Genomic DNA, 16,899 nt, shown 5'->3' with positions numbered 1-16,899 from the left:
CTGCAGTGTATTAACTCGAGACTCTTCATCCAAGGTCAATAAAAAGTGATTCAGGAAAAGAGGAAGTCATATTGACCACAACCTCCAAATAATACTCAAAAATGAACATTTCACATGTTAAACAGATCACTCTGAATGATACTTATTAACCATTACTCAACACTTATTACTGATAGGTTTCTTCTTAGTTCTGTAGGAATAAAAATACAAACAACTTCAGTTTCACTCACATGTAGATGCAGAAATAAGGGATGAAATCAGGAGGAAATTGAGAGAATCCATCTGTGACCACAGCTGTGAGATACTGCAGAGGCTTCACACCAAAAGATGTTGACAGGGAACAGAAACCTTTTATACACAGAAGCGAAACAGAAAGAGAGCCACATGCACACACGGAGCTGAACGCAATGGTGCAGGTTGATCACATGAAGGTAATTCTTTTTACTACAGAAAGTTCCTGTAAATGCCCCACAATAAAAGCCTCAGTAAGCAATACAATGCAACTGTTTGCAGAAATGCTTTTAATTAGTAGCAAAAGCCAGAAGTGCTACTTTTAGACAAAAGAGCATATAGCTAATAGCTGCTTCCAGCTCCTCTCTAATAAAGAGAGTTAAAAAGAAAAATTATTTTAAGTTAGTCATCAGTCTCATGTTGTGGACTTTTTTCCTTCTTAGCTGCTCTAAATGGTCTCTTGTTATCCAAACGAATCAAAGTACTTTAAATATCAACACGACAGCTTTAACTTTATGTTTTGTGTGAACGTGATGCTCAAACTGCAACAGCTGAATCTGGTCTCTCACTTTAAGGGGAAGTGAAGTGTGACCCGTCAGCAAACACTTCAGTTTGTTCGGGATTCTTTGGCTGTGCTGGTTATTCAGATGTCACATTCACTGAGCTGCAGATTGATGCTTTAACACTTTCAAGCCTCCAGGTGGCAGCAGAGCAGCTCGAGTGACAACAGATCATCATAGAAGACACAAATATTCAAGATTCATGATATGTATTGTCATATACACTGCAAAACAAATGGTTATGCTGAGCAATGAAATTCATACTTTGTGAGATCCCTTCACACGACTAAATAAACAACTAAAAAAAGATTATTATAATATAAGAATAAACCTAACTCTAAGCATAGAAAATAAGTAAAGTTAAATGAGTGTTATGTACACAAGGGTAGGGTTTAGTTAAACACTCATAAATATTCAAACATGATCATATATTAAATCCAAATCAAAGAGAGTTTACTTTGCAGTTAAAAAAAAAGTGAAATGTCTCCAAATGACCTTCATACAGTCAGAGTGTCATGGGAGTGGATAGCAAAGAAGCCAGGCAATACTAACGAGAGTTACTCAATATTCCAGCGACGAATAGCTCAGAGCCCCAGCCTTAAGAAGAGCCAGAGAACTGCAATTCGCTCGAGATCAGCTGCAGGTGCGTGGGCCAAGGGCAGGAGCCCAATCAGAGCTCCGCCCAGGCAGACAGGTAGGAGAGAGAGAGCGAGAGAAAAACAACAAACACTTGTGGCCACACTGGGCTGGCCGGGGAGGCGCAGGGACCATGACAGTACCCCCCCCCCCCCTCTCAACGGGAGGCTCCCGCGACCCACCAGGCCTACCTGGGTGCAGGCGGTGGAAGTCCCGGAGCAGACCCCTACCCACGATAGCCGACCGGGGCACCCAGGAATGTTCCCGTAGCCCGTAGCCCTCCAAGTCAACCAGGTACTGAAATCCCCGACCCCGGCGTCAGGAGTCCAAGATGCGCGAGACTGCGTAAACCAGCTGGCCACCCACAAGCCGGGGGGGGGGCGGTAGGGGCCTGGAAGGAGGGCACAACGGGCTGGAGACCACTGGTTTGACCTGAGAGACATGGAATACATCATGAATACACATATTGCGTGGCAGTGCCAAGCGGACGGATGCAGGGTTGATCACAGCACCGATTTCAAACGGGCCGATGAAGTTGGGGGTGAGTTTCTTAGATTCCGCACGTAAGGGCACGAATTGAGTGGAGAGCCATACCTTCTGCCCCACCACATACTCAGGGGCGGCCGTCCGGTGGCGATCCGCGAGTGCCTTATTCCGTTCCTTCGTCCGGAGTAAAGCCACCCGAGTGGCCCGCCAGGCCCTGCGACACCTGCGGAGGTGATGTTGGACAGACGGAACAGTATGCTCACCTTCAACCATGGGAAACAGAGGTGGTTGGTATCCCAGAGACGCCTCGAAGGGTGACACGCCGGTAGCAGAGGATGTGTGACTGTTGTGAGCATACTCTATCCATGGCAGGTGTTCGCTCCAGATGGCCTGGTTATGAGAGGCAACACAGCGGAGGGCAGCCTCCAACTCCTATGGAGTTAAATCAGGGCCATAATGTTTGTGTAGTCAAAAGAAAAATTTGAAATCGAAAATATGTAAACTGAAAGCAAAAGTCACATTTTTAGAGTGAACTTTGAAAAAGAAAGAGTTGGATTTAAAATAAAATCAAACGTTTTGAATATTTGTATTATTTCTCTGAGTAAACTTTATTTAAAAATTTTCAGTAATCTTCTTTTCATTATTATTATTTTTAAAAAATCTATTCAGTCTCAGATTACATTTTTTCAGATTCAGATCTTTTTAATTAATGTACAAAAAAAATTCTTCAGGTTCGGATTTTTCTCTCAGCTTCAATTTTTTTTTTTTCACTTTCAGATCTCTATTTTTCAGTTACAGACTTTTGGCCCTGTTTTGGCCTGGTGGGCGTGGCTACACAGAGAGGGGCGGGGAATCACGAGTGACAGCAGACCGCTGCAGGCTCAAGATGGTCCATTTTTCATGTTGCCTTCAGGAAACCTGGGAATGAATATAATTTATCAAACACCTCCTGCACTGTATTTGATAATGTTTAGAAAACATGTCATGCATAACTGCTAAAACTCAGTTACTGAAGCTCTTTCAAGCAGTAATGTGTACAAATTACGCCGTAACTGATCAATTATGAGACGTTTTCCCAGCCACTACGTGAGAAGTGGTCATTTCCCATGCTCTCAAGGTAGCGTGCATTGTATGGGTGGGGGCTGCTGTTAACTTGTCCCTCAGTGAACGATGGCGTCGTCTTCCAACAACACTGCCGGCGCGAACAATCAGGTGAGTGTTTAAGTTTGGAACAATTACACTGCAGTCTGTGAATACTACGAATTTAAGAAGTGGCTATTGTTACGGTTAATTTTTCGGCTATTCTGTTTTTTTTTTATTTTATAACGTTTTTTTGCTGAAATGGAGTGGAGTGGAGCCCTTATCAAAAACACTCCGAAACAGAGACAAAAAAAATCATCATAAGTAATTTCGGGACTAGCGCTTAGCACAGCTTGTGCCCAGGTCAGCGCACGATCTCGTAGTAACTGAACAAAATATGAGATCTTACTCCTGTCATTAGAGAAGGCATGAGGCCGCTGGCGAAACTGGAGTGAGCACTGTATAAGAAAACCCGCACACTTCCCTAAATCCCCTGAAAACAGCTCAGGTGTGGGGAGATGAAACTCACACAGCCGGGACTAGAACCGGTGAGGCTTCCAGTGTGACCGGGGCGGAGGGAGACGGGGGAGGAAGCTGAATCTGCTGAGTCCATGGTGGCTGGAATATTCTGTCACGGGAGTGGAACGGACTCAGGCGCAGACTGAGGTAGTACAGTTCAACGACACTTTATTAATCACACCGCGCTATATACACGTGAAGGGGGGGGGGGACACCAGGGTCCCGGGGATCAATAGGCTGGGGAGACACACTTCTTCGCACTCGCTCTGCTCCTCGTCCAAACAGTCTCCACACAAGCAGCTCACTCTCCTACTCACGGGGTCCAGGGGTCACAAAAGGGCTGATCCAGGTAAACGTGTTTACACAGACGAGGGTAAGTCGAAGGCCAACACGGGAACAGTAGAATCGCAAAGAAGCCAGGCAATATTAACGAGAGTTATTCAATATTCCAGCGACGAATAGCTCAGAGCCCCAGCCTTAAGAAGAGCCAGAGAACTGCAATTCGCTCGAGATCAGCTGGAGGTGCGTAGGCCAAGGGCAGGAGCCCAATCAGAGCTCCGCCCAGGCAGACAGGTAGGAGAGAGAGAGCGAGAGAAAAACAACAAACACTTGTGGCCACACTGAGCTGGCCGGGGAGGCACAGGGACCATGACACGGAGGCCTCAGTCACTGTGTAAAGATTTTGTTTGTTTGTCAGTTCTGGCAGTTTTCGAGTCAGCATAAAACTTTCATAATCACAGCTTTATAATGTGGTAAAAACATTAAAGCCTCGGCTTTCTTTTAGTTTGTGAGAACTGCCACTGAAATTAAATTGTATGATCACTGACTCTGGTAGCATTTTTTTAAACTTTTTTACTTTAAATTAAGCTTTATGAACACAAGTGCACTCACACACAAAAGTATTCACACAGGTGTACAACAGGTAGGACAGAAGCAGACAACTCTATAATCAATCTATAATAAATAACAATGACATCAACTTCTGCTGGGGTAGTAAACACTCACAAGCAAGGATTAGGGTTAACCCTTAATCCTTAAAGTCCACAAGAGGTCTCTGTAGACCATAAATTGGTATTCAAGATTGCCAATACAAGACAGAGGTGGCAAAACGATCCAGAGTTATAGAGTAAATTAGTCCTTTTAGTTATTCTCAATACAGCTGGATGTAATTACTGCAGGACAGTCAGGAGGAGCTGGAGGTATGCAAGCTCAACAACTTCATCTCACAAACACATTAACTTTGTAATGTGGTTTTATAAAGGGTCCCTTAAAAGTTGCACATTGTGACACAAAAGTTGTCGGTGGGAATAAACAAGACTCTTGAAATGAAGATTTTTGAACTGAGACTTAAACATACACACTGTTTCTCCTCCTCATTCGTGTGCAGCCTTTCATGATGTGTAGATAACCTTAATGGTTTTCACAGAAACGTCACAGCTATCACAAATCTAATGAGTGTTTCTTCTTATGGAGCCACAGTTTGTTCTAAATCTAAGATGAACACTGACTCCTTTGTAGAAAAGATGTGTCAGTATTGTTTTGCTGCAGTGTGAACATTTTCTCTGGAATATAAAAAAATCTTTCTTCTGCTGAGGAAGAGCTGAAGAAGACATGTCTGCCCTCTGCTGGTCTTCATCACTTTAATGTCAGACTCCGGTTGTTCTTCTGCTCTCACAGAAAAGTTCCCCGTTTTCTGTTTCAGACCAGATCTATGTAAGCTAGTTCATCAAGATGGGGAGGAAGTGGGAGTATTCTTCATCTTTTGTTTCTTCGAGATCACAGCTATGACAGCGGTGGTCACAACAGAAGCAGACAGAGCAGCCACCAGTCCAAAGTGTCCTCTGCTGACTCCACCTGTCTCCTCTCCATCTGCTGTGTGTGGTGGACATACAGATTGGACAGATGTGAGACATCAGCTGTCAGGCAGGTGATGACTTATAGTATTACTGTGTATTATGAAGTAAAAGAAAATGCACCATTAAAACAACTTAATAGATATCAAAGCCTTTGACCAAAAAAACTACCCTTTAATGACTCACCTGGAGGAACAACACTCAGGCTGATGGTACTAATCCTGTGGTTTGTTCCTCTCCTGAAGACGCGACACTCGTATGTTCCAGTGTCATCAATCGTCACATTCTTCAGAATCAAAGACACATCTCCATCCTTCATCTGTCTGTCCTGCAGATCCACCCGGTTCTTAAAAGCTGGATGCTGGTTGTCTGGAACAAAAACCTCATCTCTGTACAAAAGCACATATTCTTGCTTCAGATCAGCTCTGCTCCACTGAACAGCCAAGATCTGCTTATTAGTAGTTGGAGCTCGACATGGCAGCGAGATGTTCTGTCCAGACTCGGTGGTGATGTTTGTCTGGTCTAAAAGAGGAAACAACACAGTACAGAGACATTAAAGGAAACATTCAGCACAGCAGCCAATCACAGTGAGGCTACAGAGAGACCTGAGCTCTGCTGAACTAAACCAGAGAAAACAAAGCATCTGGTGCACTGATGTTCTACAAACTGACCATTAGACCATTTGATTGAAAAGAAACAGGACTAACATGCTACAGGTGAGAAGATGCTGTACCAGATTTACTGAACTGTTTAGTTTATTTGAGCTATTCAGTGATATAATGTATTGAGCTGTGTTGTCTTTCTGTTTTGGCTGTTGTAAACACGGTGCATATATCCCCCACTGACTCTACTACACTATTTTTATCCTTCACATCATCTTGAAACATTCTGTAGTGCAAACAACATTTAAACTAGATCTCCTCACTTTTACTTTCACTGCATGTCGGATGATGCTCATTCTGTTCTGATTCAGTTTTTCATTAAGCAAATAAGCATCACAGTTTCAGAGTGAAAAGTACCATTAACCAAATAAAAGGAATAGAAAGGATTCAGAGCATCAAATTTATACCCGTGTGAATGAACCTGATCATCTACATCAGAATTCCCTACAAGGCTGAAGTCTACAGCTTCTTGTTTCAACTTCAAAGTGCAGTAATGTGCCAGGGCTGCTGACTAATACAGGCCACAGTTAGAAAGATGGACTTTGACAGGATCTCTGTGAAGTTTGCACATGTTTCAGTCTTTAAATGTTTATTCTCAACATTCAGCAATTCAAGGAACACATCAATGAAGATTAAAATATCAGCAGCTTACAGTATTTATTCAGGTGACACTATAGTCTTCATAATGAGTAGCTTCATTTCAGCATCTTTACTTTTTGCTTAAATGTGATCACCATTTCACTTAGGACTCCTTAACCTGTTATGCAGACACTTTTCAGTGATCAGTCTGTATGAGAGCTGAACATAAGCCTGAAAATCATAGGTTTCCACACAAATTATCTGCACTGCTTTTTAATTTCTGATCAAATATCGCCCCACCACTGTCAACAGCAGGGCTGGACTGGGACAAAAAATCGGCCCAGGCATTTTGACTAGAGACTGGCCCAGCGGGTATTATAGGAAAAACTATAAAGCCTTTGAATGAAAGCAAACACTGTTGTCACAGTGATGTACACTGTCTTGTTGGTATATATGTATCAATCTAATAAACTACACCATCCTCCCTATTCTGGTATTCTAAACAGTACAGAAACCCCAAGACTGCTTGGTCGAGTTAACTTCCTGAACTGTCTATACAACATATGGTGGAAACCTGAAATTAAGACAGAGAAGACTAGAGGTGAGACATGATCATTACTGAATATTTAAAAATAATAAATGACAGACGTAGATATATTTTCATAAAATATTCATTTACAACATCAATAAACAGCATGTTAGGGAAAAATATTTTTTCTAACATGGCAACCTTTAAAAAGTGAAAAGAGATAGAAAGAAGAAAACGTAACTGACTTTTTGATGGCATTTTACACACAGTACTGGTAAAGTATCTAGAAAATGTGGGAAAATACTGGCATCATATACGGTACTTAGCTACTTCTGAAGAAATTATGTTGGGACCCTAAAAAAAATTACTATGATGGATTTCTATACATTTTACATCAGATGAAAAAGTTTGTTGTAAGATTCAGATAATTATTTGTTAAAAGTGAGAAACTTTAAATGAGAATAAGAAAGTATTTCTTTGTGCCCACCTCTCCCTGTTAATGCCCTACCTGGCCACCTGGCAACACTTTGCTAGACCCGCCCCTGCACAGTTACCAGCTGTCAGCTACTTAGAAAAGGATCCTGGGGTTATTTGTCTCTCAGAAACAGTTCATAACTTCCCTTAAACTCATCCATGTCACCTAAAAGGTAAACCTGTTTCTCCATCACAGCTCTGATGATTCAGTAAGGACATCTCCTGGTTTCATCTTCATGTTTCCCTCTCACCACATATACAAACCGACATCATGACCAGCAGCTTTACAGCTGTGGCTCCAGCAAACATCAGCTGATACTAGAAATTAATATTAAATAAATTCTAACAACAGCTGATCAAGCTTAAACATGCTGCTGTTGTTTAACCGCTGGTTTCCTCTTTCTGGCGCAAAGTGGGCGATAAACAAACAAGAGAGAAAAGCTGATCAGCTGATCAATGATCAGTTTCATGATTGAAATAACAACAGGGGAGAGAGAATGAGAGAAGAAGAAACAGCTGCAGCATAAAGACACAGAATAAATCCAGCTTTGTGTCTTTTTCCATTCTAGCTTAAGTCCAGGACAAATCGTGTACGAATATTTTCTCTGAATACGAGACGATTCCGTTTTTTTACGGGAGGGTTGGAAACTAATTAACCTTATGAATAAAATAAATTTCAACATCATTAACATCATAGCACCCGCCTAGCTGTATATAAACTCCATCATGCTAGCTAGTACGCAGTACGAGTTATTGTAACTGACTGTAAAAAAGTCAGCATAACGAAAATAAACTCCACCTAAACTTGGTTCATATCTGAACCATATACAGTGGCGGTTTGCGGTTTGTCTGCAGATACTAGCCTGTTTGGCGCCCTGGGCGAACACTCCCTCTGCCCCCCAATCCATACTGAATTTTGACAGAGAAACGCACACACACACACACACACACACACACACACACACACACACACACACACACACACACACACACACACACACAAGAAGAGAGAGTTGTATGCAAACTGCTACCAAACAGCCATAATAATTCGTCATATGAGAACGGGACAAATCAACAACTGACAATCACTAATTAATATTAAAATCTGTAACATATTGTATTGTTTGGAGTTTAGTCTGTTACTGTTGCTATTTTTACCATTTCTTCTTGGAGCAACTGTAACGCACATAATTTCCTTAGGGATTAATAAAGTATTCTAATTCTGATTGTTTCAGGATGACCTGCCATTATCCAATCACACATCTGCTTACCTGTATCTTTTGCTCGTTTCTCCTCCTCTTCTTTTCTCTTTTTTCTAAACTGAGGACCTGATGGCTTTGAACTTTTCTTGTCCATCTTCCATTGGTTTTAATTTTGCACTCCAGTATGAACACAAATCCCCCAACTTGAGGATCACCCCAACATAACCTAATAGACCTACACTTTAGTTCACAGATTCACTTTGTCTAGGGTGCATTTCTGGGATTTCACACAACCCAGGATTCCCGTCATAAATACATAACGGGCTTGGATTTGCAACATCGATTTAAATCATCAAACTGTAAATTATAAATTTTAAATTGTTATTGATCCCTTTACCCTGAGTCCTAAAGTGTATATTTATTTTCTTACTCTTCTTATATTTATTGTTTGTTTACTTGCACTGCTGTAACTGGAGCCACGTTGTCTCGTCTCTCTATATACTGGACTGTATGTAGCGGAGATGACAATGAAGTTTACTTTGACTTCAGAAGCAAGCAGGCGCACCGAGGGCTCTCGCGCTCACTTTTCGCGTATAGAATTTCGAAAAAACATAGATGCAAATTATAAGTCTGTATTATAATGTCTGATGTTTACGTGTTTGTTGTTTTGTTTTTATTTTGTTTTATTTTGCAAGTTGGTTATTAGATGCTGCTCCAGCCAGCCAGAGAATCCCCGCCGCCCCGCCCTCTCCTCCCTGTGCAGCAAGCAGCAGGCGCACCTCGCAAACGAAGGGCGTCCTTACTCCCAGCAAATGGGCGATAGAAAACCGATCGGTGCCTATGCCATTCCCAATATGCGCTGGCTGACGTCGGGGCAGCATGAGTACGAGCATTTTTTTTTTGTACTTTTTGTTTTATTTATTCTTTTGGGGGTTTTTTTTGCCGATGTCCGTGATGCCGCCCCGGGCAACAGCCCGTGTCGCCCGTATCAAAAACCACTACTGCCCAGCCAGACTGCAGGTCATAACTTCTCACCTGAAGTTCAGTTCACCTGACACTCGGACCGACACCGGCGGCCGCCTCGGGTCTCTCCTCCTCCCGCCTCACCTTTCCGCCATCCACCTGCCAGTGTGCTGCACCTGCTGGCCTCCACCACTTGCTAATGTTACTCAATCTGTGAAAGCTCCGCAATAGCCACCACCAAACAATTGAGTTATTTTTACACATCTCCCAGCATCTGGCCAATCCACCACCTTTCAGTGTTTATACCGTTACGGAAAAAAACGAAAAAAAAAACCCCATCGGCCCATAAAAACGAAAAATGATAAATGGCCTGTATTTATACAGTGCTTTACTAGTCCCTAAGGACCCCAAAGTGCTTTACATATCCAGTCACACACACATTCCCACACTGGTGATGGCAGCTACATTGTAGCCACAGCCACCCTGGTGCGCACTGACAGAGGCGCCCCAGGGTGGCTGTGGCTACAAATGCCTGGTATGCCCGATGGCCAGTCCAGCTATGGTCAACAGCATCTGCAGTTTCAACATTAAACACTTGAGTTTAATGAATGACTCTTTACTTTAAATAATGTTACTGAAAATAAAAACATGTTTTCACTCACCTGTAGATGGAACAATTGGAGACAAAGATAGGAGGATTATTAAAGAAGCCATCTGTGACAAGTGGATGGAGAGAGTGAAGCAGTAAAGGCAGCTGAAAGCTGTTAGGATTCAAAAAGGGAAGATGTGGTTACGCCAGGATGTTAGCAGTTCTCAAACACCACAAGCAAGAGCATCATCACAACCAGTTTTCCACTTGCAACATAATGCAACAAAAATACAACATAGTCGCAGTCAAAAGAAGTTGATAAATAGTAAGAAAAAAAACAACAAGATTTTATCTCAGAATAACTGACATTTATTCACTTCAGCAGCTGAACTTTTGCACGTTTCTTCTTGCTTCTGTTTCACGAGTGTAAGCTGCCATATTTCAACCTGCTCTGGTCAAATAAAACTGACAGGAGTGCAGATATGATCAAAATAAGATTTATATTAGACACAGCATGGTGTGTGTCCTCCCAGCTGTGGTGAAACAGTAGGTCACCCTAGTAATATTCACATCACATAAAGTTAGCACAGAAGGAAATTTGTGTTTGGTTTTGGTTGATTATTTCCAAATAAATGACACCAAATAAGAGCAAAACAAACTGTTTGACCGACAAGGTTTAGTAAATTTTTCATGGGCTCGACCGAAATACTCAACTCTGCTGCTAAGGGAATTTAACAGACTTTCCAACAGTATAAGATTTTTTTTTTCCAAGAGGCATCATTACAAAGAAATAATAAACCAAACAAAAATGGTCTTTTTCTTTAAGTTTGAGGGATGGCTGTCCACAGAAGTTATTTAAGCTGAGTTAGCAGTATGCAACATCACATGTCGTAAAATTAGTAATAATTATAACTGACTCCATGAGTCAATTATATTTTGAGCAGCGCTGGGAGCCGCATATACAGGTCGAACCTTCATAGAGATGACCTTTATTTCTTTTTTATATCTGTACTTGCGTCAGGGAATTTCCTATAAAGTGGCAAAAAAAAGGCCAATTTTGTTTTCACTTCTGTTTTTGATATTACTTGTGTTACTCTAAAGTTTTTCTGGATTTTTCTAACAGATGGGGAGAAGTTTGCCCTTTAAAGTGTGCTTAACATTGTAAACTTTGCATTTTAACTTTAACCTTGATTTTTCCAAAACAACTCAGTTTTGATAGCTATGGAAAATCATGCCTGCTTCTCCTGACTACACAACGGCTGGTGCAAAAATGGACTGATGAGCTGTATATAGATATGACAGATTTTTTTGTTCGTTTCACTGCAGCAACACAATATTGCAAAGAACTGCAGACAGTTATGTGTGTGTAGGTGTTTTCCACCTCACTGATCTGCACTGCTTATTTTGTCTGATCTCTATCCAAGATCTATAAAAATGTAGAAAAGACACAGGAAATCATATTTTGGACTATTTGACCTGTGTAAACAAAAAACAAAACAAAACACAAAAATCAACAAGTTTACAAGATTCTTCTGAATTATGCTAAATACATTTATTTAAAAAAGTTTCACTCATCTGTAGATGCAGGAATTAGAAATGAAATCAGGAGGACTTTGAGACAATTCATCTGTGACAACAGTTTGGAGACAATGCAGCACCTACACCCAAACTTATTATGAAAGAAGAAGAGAGAGAACATTACATCTGTTACAGCTCACATCTCCCCTTTATTAACCGCAGAAGCATAAAAGTGTCACATTAATATAAACAATAATGAGTCATACAAACTTCCCCATCATTCAAACCAAACATGATTATTCAAAGTGTCACTCTATACTGCAAACAGTTCCTATTTCAGAATCAATGCAGTTATAAATAAATAAAACAAAATGATCTGTTAACATTTTCTCAGAAGTAAAATGTTCTTTTTTTAATACCTGGTGTAACAAACTGCTCTTTGTGAGCTGTACGTAATATTTTTTTTCTGTTTTACAAATTCAGTTGCATTCATGGGAGTTAAAATCTGATTATATTACAGAAATAGATTCTGATTTACTTTAACGCATGGCTCAGAGATCATTGTGGTTTTCAATGAGTTCTTTCATATGACAGAAGAGTCGTGGCTGTTCTTAGTTCCAGGTGTGCTCCGTCTTTAGCTGCAGTATTTGAAGGCTGGGTGGTAATCAGGCTCCTGTGTCAGCTTTTAGTGCTTTGTGATCGTCTCTTCTTGTCCTGTAGCCAGTCTGTTGCTCCGTGCAGTCAGTGCTCCACTCCATGATGCTGTACGTCTCCTCAGTCTGAGTTGTGCTTTGTCAGGTAATATTTCAGGACAGTTTCTAAGACTTTCAGCACTTACACCGTTTCATAAGAGGATTTATTTCTGTTAAATGTTACAGAAACAGAAACTTCTTTCGATTGAGTTTTGGAGGTTGTTGAGTTTAGGGCATTTCTCTATAGTTTGAGGTTCTTGTGTGACCTGCTTTGAATCAAAGTGTTGTGACTCCTGCAGCACAAATGAGGATCAGATGGGATTTGGTCACCTTCATCCACAGACCTTTTGTTATTGTGGGTGTTCACCCAACATCATCATCCTCGCTCCGAAAGCCACACATACCCGTTTCTCTTCACAGCATCAAATCTCCCTGACAGTCCGCAGGTCTGCAAAAATCACACACCCTGTTTGTACATCATGTCATATGTTGTATTTCAGTGAATGTGTGAAGTTTTTTTTTACTTGATTGAATTTAAACAGTTAATTAAAAGCTTGAGTGAGCTAAATTTGCATCTGAAAGAAAGTTGTGACACATTCTGTGTTTCCTTTTTCAGTTTTTATTCTTTTTTATTAAAAACATAATTATTAATTAATAATTTGATGGCCAAGACATTTCTGAACCCCATACTGGTAATTTGGGCAGATGAACAGTACTACACAACAGACCGAAAGAAACCAGAACAAACCAGTATACAGCGTTTACAAAAAAAAGATCAAAAGAGCTAACAGCAGCAGGTGACCACTTGTTTAACAACACATTTGTTATTAAACAGCACCATACGACTTTGTGCAAACTTGCGTGAGGATACAAGGATTGTTGGTTCACATTATCCTGGATCAACATCAAACACAGACTGATGACAGTACACAAACAACAAACAAGTTATTGTAACTTGTTTGTTGTAACAAGTCTTTTTTTCAGAATTTTCTTTTTATTTTATTATGTTTATTTTCTGTTCATTTCCAGAACTTGTGAATCCCAATTCTGATCCCAGTCTGCCTCGTCAACCTCACCCCAAGTCATGGGCTAAGTTAAGTAAGTTAGTTGCAGAGCTGTTATGTTTTTGATAACCACAGAACAGTTTGTTATTTCCTATTTTTCACTTTTAAACTAGAAGTCCATGTTGCTTAGCCTCCTGGCAAAGCTGCTATCGATGAAATCTGTAAATTTTCTTTTTATAAAATTATATTTCTGGACATGTTAAATCGACTTCCTCTGTATTACTCTGGACTGGAAGCTGCTTCTTATTTCTTTTAAATATGAATAATGTCAGAAAACCAACAACAATAACAGCAACCACAACAAAACAAACAACCATTTTAACAGTCGGAGTTACTACATCTCCCACATCCTGCACGTTTCCAGCTTCACTTTCCACGAGTTGCTGCTGCAACAACTTTTCATCTGTTTCACCTGCAGAGAGAACATCAGCTGTCAGAGAATTTCAAGAGTGGTTTAATGTTTAGCATCTGTGTTAGTAGCATGCTAATGACTCTACCCTTCAGACTTAACACTAAAAGAAGAGAGAAGAAGAAACTGTTGATGAGTTTTAGCTCGCTGGCTTTTGTTTGTCTATTTGCCAAGTAACAAATAATCAATCATTAGATTTTTAGTTTGTAATTTCACGCTTTTATGTTTTGAGGTTTTTATGATGTGGGAGCTGAGCGTGAGCTCCACAAACTCACCTGTGACTGTGAGGTCAATGAAGAGACTGATCTCAGTGTGAGCTCTTTTACTTCTCACAGGGTTCCTCACAGCTATGTGACACTCATACATCCCAGTGTCATTAAACGTGACGTTCTTCAGGATTATAGAAACGTCTCCATCCTTCATCTCCGGGTGCCTCAGCTTCACTCGGCCATGAAAAGATGGATGTTGGTAGTTTTCATAGAAGCGTTTGTTCCTGTAGAAGTAGACGTAGCCGTCTGTGTTCAGGTCAGGTCTGCTCCACTTTACCACTGAGATTCTTTCATCTGTAGTAATCTGACACTGGAGAGTGACGTCCTCTCCAAACTTCGCCTGCACATCCTGCTGCAGAGCTGAAGGAAAGAAAATAATCTTTTTAAAATGTAACTCCTTTTTAAATTTTTAAAACATTTTTAACTGTTAACAGCACTTGATAAGAATTTGTGGCTGAAAAATCAAGACAACACAAAGAGCCCCAAACAGCAGTTTGAGGCTCTTTGCTCGTCAGTCCTCACAGAGCACCGTGTTAAAATGTTTATGGACCATAAAAACCAGTTTTGGTCTCTGTACTAATTTCACGTTCTGTAACAGCTTTGTGTGGGCAGAGGCTTACAATCGGAGACATACTTGATTACGATAATACGATCCCTAACACAGGGCTGTAGCTGCTGGCTGTCTGCTAGGCTTCTCTCAGTTAGTTGCAGTTTCTTTGGCATCAAATAATCTCCAACTATGTTTACTTGACTGTGTAAAAACCAGTCTCAAGGTGTAATTCCGTTAATTTAAATTTAATTTCAGAGTATTTTAGCTGAATTATGTTATTATTATGTACCCTGCAGGGCACTAAAATAACAGACTAACAAGTTAGAATTTTACAGGTAAGAAAGAAAGTAACTTTGAGTGTATCTTTTGGCTACTTTACTTTGTATTTTGTTGTCTATTTATTTCAAAGGTACCTGATTATTGTGCAATTTTATTGTCTATCACACTAAAAATAAATATTATACACCCTTATTAAACATAAAGCAATGATTTTAATTAAAATGCAACTGAAACATGTAAAATCCTTTTTTTATTTATTCGAATAATTGCTCATTAAGAATGTGGCCAGTGTCACATTTAATGACAGTGGGATTTATGAGTGCTTGGTATAAAATGAATCAAGTTAATTTCATTTGACTAAATTCCATTAAATTGAACATTTAAATTGAACCTATGTAACAAAATTACCTGAAAAAAAAAATATATATGTGTGTGATGTTATATTGTTTTATGTTTCATATATTTAAATGAAATTAAAGTAGTTAAAGTCAAATAAAAGCAGATTTTCTTTCTTTTTTGAGTGTACTGCACTTAATTTACACTCAACACTTAATTAATAAACTTATTTAAGTAAATGAGTTTAAGTTTAAATATATCACTCAGTCAGTGATAACCTGAGCTGAACCAAGTGTGTCAACATTATAAACGTTCATATAAATGAAGCTTATGTGTTCGAGTTCAATAAAGATGATCTTTAGTCAAACATCTGTCTGATCCCCAGGTGTTTGACAGCTAATCCAAGCTTTACATCACTTCAGACTCCCTCCACCTTCCTGCATGGGAGTTTTGGTTTTCTTGATTTTCAAAAAAAAAAAAAAGAGACTCAAATACACAATGAATAAAGTCACAAGTTAATATAATATTTTTATGCTGTGGAATTATTAGAGGCATATTTGGAATGAGCTTCTTTACAATAAATTTGAAAATCTTATATGTTAGCACAAAACACTCAGCGCCACTCATCACATAAGCAAAGTCCAGAGCTGTCCTTGTCATGTTTTAATGCTGGGAGGTCTCACATTGGAGCTATGTGACATAAAGGATTTCCTTAAAACCCAAAGCAGAAGTGAAAGGAGAACTGAAACACTCCCAACCAAAAGAGAAAGTCTTGGATTGAAGTTTTGCTTTCACTTCGCATTTCCCTTTTTGTTTTTTCACTGTTAGAACTCAGGGGGAAGAAAGTTAAGATAAAAATGCAAAGTTACACCGTTAAACACACTTTAAAAGGGAAAGGTTGTCCAACATCTCGTGTAAGTAACATCTCATGGTGTCCATTTCAGACCCAGAGTGACTGCTGCTGTTCTCATCGTGCAGCAATTCAAAGAACACACAAACCACAAAGTGGCTGCTGACTCAAAACACAAGCAGCTTACAGCAGCCAGATTCAGGTGAACTCTGGGACTTTAAAATCCCTCCACCCCACCCCTGGATCTGACATCAGCTGTTACATCATTAAACATGCTGCTGTAAAAATGCTGAAAAAAAAATGACTACAAAGAGACACAGGAGCTCAACCTGCAAACACAACATGGGAATCAACATTTAAACACATTACACATATTTATACTTACCTAAAAAATTTTTTTTTTTTTAAAAACTCTCTTTCACTCACCTACAGAGCAAGAAATCACGAACAGGAAGACTATGAGAGACTCCATCTGTGACTGCTGTGACTGGAGGCTGGGAAGTGAAGAGTCCGCAGCCTGACCTGCACTGAAAACAGAGTTGGTTTCACTGTCACTTTGTAAGAGGGGG

At 40.1% G+C, this 16,899-nt stretch overlaps 1 protein-coding gene across 2 annotated transcripts in view; it reads right to left on the bottom strand.

Moving 5' to 3' along the window:
• LOC102205521 (sodium channel subunit beta-3-like) overlaps positions 1–16,899 on the bottom strand; it is a 44,127-nt gene that overhangs the window by 26,235 nt on the left and 993 nt on the right. Inside the window, exons 2-4 of one of the 2 annotated variants that reach the window (XM_005754490.1) lie at positions 16,757–16,852; positions 14,322–14,675; positions 13,184–14,049 (exon numbers count right to left, since the gene is read on the bottom strand). In XM_005754490.1, the coding sequence (XP_005754547.1) occupies positions 13,820–14,049; positions 14,322–14,675; positions 16,757–16,802 (630 nt within the window). In that variant the 5' untranslated portion in view covers positions 16,803–16,852 and the 3' untranslated portion in view covers positions 13,184–13,819. Of the gene's footprint in view, positions 1–13,183; positions 14,050–14,321; positions 14,676–16,756; positions 16,858–16,899 lie in introns of those variants that run through there. The other variant, XM_005754489.1, reaches the window with a different exon arrangement.

This window comes from Pundamilia nyererei, unplaced genomic scaffold, assembly GCF_000239375.1.
Source record: "Pundamilia nyererei isolate P.nyererei 1_Seehausen unplaced genomic scaffold, PunNye1.0 scaffold00573, whole genome shotgun sequence".
NCBI classification, from domain to species: Eukaryota; Metazoa; Chordata; class Actinopteri; order Cichliformes; family Cichlidae; genus Pundamilia; species Pundamilia nyererei.
Note: the sequence above shows the minus strand (reverse complement) of the source record. Positions and strands in the feature narration are given on the sequence as shown.